Source organism: Antrostomus carolinensis, unplaced genomic scaffold (assembly GCF_000700745.2).
Source record: "Antrostomus carolinensis isolate BGI_N321 unplaced genomic scaffold, ASM70074v2 scaffold44548, whole genome shotgun sequence".
Taxonomy (NCBI): domain Eukaryota; kingdom Metazoa; phylum Chordata; class Aves; order Caprimulgiformes; family Caprimulgidae; genus Antrostomus; species Antrostomus carolinensis.
The window spans coordinates 1-6792 of record NW_010334476.1 but is presented as its reverse complement, the minus strand read 5'-3'; the positions used below and the strand labels follow the sequence as shown (position 1 = coordinate 6792).

Below are 6792 nucleotides of genomic sequence, written 5' to 3'. Positions count from 1 at the left end.
GCAGGGCTGCTCCCCAGCCTCTTGTTCCCCATGTACATGTCCAACCCCAGGCAGTGTCCCACAGATGGAGCTGACAGATAGAGCCCTTCAGCCTCCAGGTCCCCCCCACACTCACCCTAAATGTTATACCTGTATTCAAGCTTAGATAACAGTTACCAAAGATACATCTTTATCGTGATGTCTGAACCTGCAGTCTCAGCTTCTCTCTGTTGATTCCTTTGTGAGTTTCCATACACTGAACTCAGTTCCCTTATTTCCCACATATCTTCCCGCCCTGGGACTTCACCGCTAAGTCTCACAGAAGGTGGACACCCCACCCTCCCTGCTCGTGCAGGCCACCTTCACTTTTAAACCCCACGGCACTCTCCACTCCCCGCACACAGCCACATACCCAACCTCTCTCCCCTGGCCGACCTCCCCCGCATTTGCCAGCGGAGCCCCCAGACCTCCTCTGCCACGGCCACAAAACCCCGCATCAGCTCCAGCCTTCTCTACACCACAACCCCAAAGCAGATGCTCCCCGAGCCCCTGCCTCAGCTTCCCCACAGCTCACAGCCTGCCTTGCCAGCACCCTCCCACCCCCCAAGGACTGCCCCCAGCCCAGGCTTAAATATTTTAAATACTCTTAAATACTTAAAAAAAAAAAAAAATCTAGAAAACAATTCAAAACAGACAGAAGGCAAACGTAAAACCATCCATAGGACTCCACCTTAATCCCTGCAAGGCTATTCTGTTATTTTAAGGTATTACACCACCTGCCCTCTCTCTGTTTCCATCATGAACACCTCATGTTGCTTTCCGCAGCCCTGCTTCGCTACCGTGTGGAAGAAGGTGAAGAGATAATGGTGCAGGGAAGCACAAACCTCACAGTTCAGAAGTCCCTTTATTTTTTATTCCCTGTGCTGCAGGTGGAGGGGTACTGAAGATTATATGAGGGATAATTTTCACAGCTTTCCTAACAAGTGACTAATTATATACCTAAACAATACATAACATAAAATACCACAAGATACGACAAAATTATTAGGCACTGAACCTTCTTGACTATTGTCTGTCCAATTTTTGCATCTTGCCCTCCTCAGTTTGTTGGAGCCTTACTGCTAAGGCAGACTGGCTCTGTGACTTAGGAAAAAAAAGGTATACTGGCTTACAGAGATCTCTCTAATCTCTAGTCTAAAAAATTCTGAGGTACTGCCCAACTGTTGAATGTTCTTTAGCAACTTTTTTTAGGTTGTGTAGGTATTGTTCAAAATTATTTGGCATTAAAAACTTTTAGGTTTTATATATAAAGGATAAAAAAAAATACAATAAAGCATAAAGCAAGATCTATGACTTAAAAAGACTGTGAATTAGAAAATCTTTTAAGTTTTTTGTTGATGTACACAACCAGGAGTCACTTGTTAGTGAGATCAGCCCAAATTCATTCATCAGCTGTTTTTTTAATGAGCTTCTTTACGCTTCCTTTGAGGCTGCTCCTTCCTTCCTGAGATACTCTGGTCAAACTGTTACTAGTACACCTCACACCACAAGCACAGATTTTCAATAATAAAGCATAAACAGTCCTTGGGCCAAGTATTGTGACAGTGGCCAACACCAGCAACTTCAAAAGAAGCTGAAAAGCACACTGAAAACATATGTTGGATAGAATCAGAGAATTGTTTTGGCTGGAAAAGACCTTTAAGATCACCAAGTCCAACCATAAACCCAACACTAACAATTCCACCTCTAACCCATGTCTCAGCACCACATCTACTTGTCTTTTAAATACCTCCAGGGATGGTGGCTCCACCACCTCCCTGGGCAGCCTCTTCCAATGCTTGACTAACTTTTCAGTGAAGAAATTTTTCCTAACATCCAATCTAAACCTCTCCTGGCGCAACCTCAGGCCATTTCCTCTTGTCCTACCACTTGTTACTTGGGAGAAGAGATTGACCCCCCACCTCTCTGCACCCTCCTTTCAGGTAGTTGTAGACAGCAAGAAGGTCTCCCCTCAGCCTCCTTTTCTCCAGGCTAAACAACCCCAGTTCCCTCAGCTGCTCCTCATCACACTTGTGCTCCAGCCCCTTCCCCAGCTCCATTGCCCTTCTCTGGACATGCTCCAGCACCTCCATGTCCTTCTTGTAGTGAGGGGCCCAAAACTGAGCACAGCACTCGAGGTGCCACCTCACCAGTGCCCAGTACAGGCGCACAATCACTGCCCTACTCCTGCTGGCCACCCTATTTCTGATACAAGCCAGGATGCCATTGGCCTTCTTGGCCACCTGAGCACACTGCTGGCTCATGTTCACTGGCTATCGACCAACACTCCCAGATCCTTTTCTGCTGGGCAGCTCTCCAGCCACTGCTCCCCAAGCCTGTACTGTTGCATGGGGTTGTTGTGACCAAAGTGCAGGACCCAGCACTTGGCTTTGTTAAACCAATTGGCCTTGGTCCATCGATCCAGCCTGTTCAGATCCCTCTGTAGAGCCTTCCTGCCCTATAGCACACCAACACTCCTGCACAGCTTGGTGTCATCTGCAGACTTACTGAGGGTGCACTCAATCCCATCATCCAGGTCATTGATAAAAGTATTAAACAGAGCTGGTCCCAACACTGAGCCCTGGAGAACACCACTTGTGACCAGTCATGGACCATGGGATAACATGTTCCACCACAATGGGTTCATCCTAACCCCAGAAATCAAAGATTCCTTTAATTCCTGGAGTATAAAATTTTACATATATTCTAAAACATGTCAGCATTAACCGCTAGGCTCCTGATGTTCATTATTACCCACACGAAGTATCTGTTAAACCTTCCTATTTTTTTCTCAACAGTTCTGCAGCAATGAGGTCCACAATGTATGTACAGGCAGGAAGGAAATTGCAGCACTTGGATTTGCCACCTTTCATATTCACGAGATGCTTCCTTGTCCTTGTGTTATGAACTGCTCTAACTACAGACCTACTTTTTCTAAACCAGTCGGTATTCACATACTTTTATTGCTTACCCTCTTACCCATCTCCTCTCTTCACATACATTTTCCACCTCCTTTGTCCAGCACTCTGTTGCTTCCCCTCTCAATCAGATTGCTGCTCACTTTACTGGTTCTGTGCTCAGCAGGAGAGCCAGGGTGACACAAGAAGGGGTCTAAAGGAAAAAAAGGCAAGTTATACTCCAGAAGAGTCTAAACCAATTGTTTTATCATATGATAACTGATTACTTCAGTTTGATTCACTTCAAAGAAATTGTACCTACATATTTTCAAAATCAAATCTCTATTTACTACATCCATAAACCTGCCCCAAAACAGTTAGTACAACTGACAACTTAAATCAGATTTTGTTCCTAGCACAGATTAAAAGGTGTTGCACTTTGCTATCTGACACTATAAACATATTAACACACTGGTTGTGGTAAGAATACAACTGGCACCAGGAGTTACCAGAAGAGCGATACTACAAAGAGCTTCGAAGGAACTTCAGTTCTTTTATCGCAATAATACATCACATAAGGCAATAAAACCTCCTTCTATCCTAAAGCTACGCCCTTCTTGCTTTACTCCCACATGAATACTCAATGCCAATCACTTTGATGAATAAGGTGCGAGGGATTTAATCTTCTATCACCTGATGAAGGTTCATGTGATCCAAACCAAAAGCACAGAAGGAGTTGTACGTGCCTGCAGCAAACCCAAAACCTGCTTGATGTTAAAACCAGCCTTCATGCGTATCTTCAACTCCCCTGAAGTACACACAGGACCCCATCTTGCAACCACTTTTCGGGTCTTGCCCTATACTCCTTACCATCTGGAATTGTAATTGCTGCTAAGAATGCATCATTTGAGACAAAATTACAGAATGCCACGTATTTTTTCTCTCCAAATTAGTATGCTTTGTACTAAAGAGAAATGCGAGGACAGAAAAAACAAAGAAGACAGATCTTTTACTTATTTTTTATAATTACTTTAGAAAGAACCATGTTATTTGTTTATAGAGACAAACATCCGGACAGAGAGAAAAGACTTATGGAAATAATTTCAATTTTACATTTGTATTAGGAAGTTGCTTCACATTCATTTTATTGCAAAAAAGCAGTCTTGAATTATTCAAAATCAATTAAAATTCAGAATGTTAAACAAAGAACAGTGTTCAGAATGTCTTCCAGGAAAATCTTGAAAATAGTTTAGTTAACAAATAGCCTAAACCAACAACAACTCACACATGGAATTAAGTGAATTTTTTTTGTTTGTTTCTAACATAACAAATCATCTTTCCATCACTAATTTTGCTAAAGATGTGGCATTCTCCTATAACGAGGCACCAAAAGTCTGTGGCACAATTATTTCAGAGATACTAAGGCTCTGCTGAAGTCCACTGAAGTTGAATGGTGATTGCTTGCTTTGAAAAGATCTGGCCACTTAAAGCGAAAATCATCAGGAATTGAAATGTCTTCGAATCCTTCTTTTTCATAAGGAATTCCCATAACACATGACACAACACAAATGGTCAGATTTATAAAAAAAAATAAAAATTTAACTTCTATTATCTGCTCACTGTGTAGACCAACAGATAAAGTTTATAAGTAGACAGATTATTAATCTTCCAACCAAACTCATGTTACACTTCTTAAGAAAACCTCAAAAACTTGTAGTCATCTTGTTACGTAGTCATTCTGGTTTTAAAAATGTGAACAGCTGTCAGTTCTACCTGTCAGGAATATCACAGCCAAATCCACTTAATTCCCATTTTTATACAGAGTCATAGACAAAAAAGCAACCACCAACACTACTCTTTGCATAACAGTTTGTGAATTAGGAAATTCCAGAGGTGACTGCATTACTAATAGTGCAACAGTACTATAATATCGCAATATTCACCTTTATCCTCAAATAAAACCTTTTAATTAGGTATTGCACAGTTACTTTTATCACATGTAAAATACTTCTCCAAATATATTATTTTGGGATACATAACACCACCAGTCCTTAAAATAAATATACAGCAGAAATTAATATATATATGTATATATATATACTTCAGAGGTTTATTACAGCGCCACAACGCTTCTCAAAAGTCCTTCCCCAGCAGCAATATAACGCTGTTTGTAAAATGCCTCGTCCTGCTTTAGGAAGCCAAGACTGAACTTCAGTTGAAGTTCATGGAAATTTTGCCACTTACCTCAACGGAACCAGGATTTCACCCTGTGAATAGAAAGGACCTTTGTTATTATTGACACTTGCTACAACAAAATACCACTGATTCTTTCAACCTTCTGCAACGAGAAGAGTTTAAACTTCAGTATCGTAATACCAAGCATGCTCCCAATTCTTCCTTCGTGAAAATACGGCAAGTACGCAATTTAACAGGTAACACTCCTGGCGCAGCCTCAGACTGTTCTCCGAGGCATTCTGCCTTGTGATATAATGAATCACACAGTTATAGCGCTTACTTTTTTTTCCACTTGTCCAGCAGTACAATTTAGTAACAAAAAACCCTCGTGTAACAATTCCAACTACAAATCTAAAATGCCACCCTTTTTGACTTGCTGCAAAAATTCAAGAAAGCATCACAGAAGTAATATCCTAGCATTCACTTAAAATGCAAATAGATATTAGCGTTAGTAGCATTTTTCTTAAATTGGCAGCAGTAATATGTCATTGAGTTCAGAATAATAAATAACAAAAGCAAAGAAGGGGACCCGCTGGATCAGATAGATCAGAACCCTTTCCTAGGCTTACACCGAGGGCACTGGTATCTGCTTAGTTGAAGCACTATCATAGTCTCGCACCAGGTCGTTGGTGGTGTGATAATGCATGGCAATGTAGGATTTGGCAAACCCGAAAGTCGAGTTCACTGGCTGTAAGCTATTTGGGGTGCTCGCTTCTTGGGAAGGGCTGCTGTTATAGATACTGTAATAGGGCTCGATTCGGGTGTTCATGGGGGTTGAGCTGCTCTGTGCATAGTGCTGATGCCCAACAGAAGCCTTAGGACTCAGCACACTTTCCTTGGAGTGACTAGGACCACAGGCTTGGTCCACAAATTTTTTCTGAGGTTTTGGAGACAACATGTACGCTGAATTGGTCTCATGGTGGGACGACTTGTTCCTGTTGACCTCAAGGCTGCCTTTGCCCATAGCCTGAAGCCTTGTTTTCTGCTTGCAGCAGAAAAAGACAAGGGCTACGTACTGCAGGCACCAGAAGACTCGTCTCCGAAGTCCAGCACTGTTACGGGAATATATAAAAGGATTTAATCCAGATTTGAAAAAAATAAGAGTAAATCCACATAACTCAAACTGGTAGAGAACAAAGCCACCACTGCTGGACAGCATGTCCTGCACCAAAGAGATGCCCAGGGGCAGGCAGCAGACCAAGACGGAGAGCACGATGACGACGCACGTCACCACTGCCCTGGAGTCTTTGGCTGTGGACAGGTTGACCGCCGACACCAGCTGGAGCCGGCTGGCAGCGGTGGCTGGCAGCTGGCCAAGGTGCTTGGTGTAGCCGTGTGTCTGGATGTGCTGCGGCTTGCTGTAGCTCTGGTTCCTGTACAAGGCGGGCACAGCCCTCTGCGTGCCCTCCCCAGCCCCAGCAGCCGAGGGTCCCATGAAGGGCTGTGGTCTGGAGGCATCCACGGCCACCATAGGTGGGCGTTTCCTCATCTGGGCGTTCCTCCGCAGGGCCTGAGCGATCATGATGTATGAGACGGACACCACGGCCACGCAGCAGATGAAGTCAGTGACGTAGAGGTAGTGGATGATCTTCCCCTTGCCGCCAGCAAAGCTAGACATAGGCAGGCAGAGGTGAGAGCTGCG

General features: G+C 43.4%; 1 protein-coding gene across 1 annotated transcript; it reads right to left on the bottom strand.

Annotated features, from left to right (window-relative positions):
• Positions 1-5715: 5715 nt before the first annotated feature.
• Positions 5716-6786, bottom strand: GPR75 (G protein-coupled receptor 75; the record flags this gene model as incomplete). Its single annotated transcript, XM_010174229.2, has 1 exon — positions 5716-6786. A coding segment is annotated over one exon (1071 nt), but the record flags the coding sequence as incomplete, so codon positions are not given.
• Positions 6787-6792: the final 6 nt, after the last annotated feature.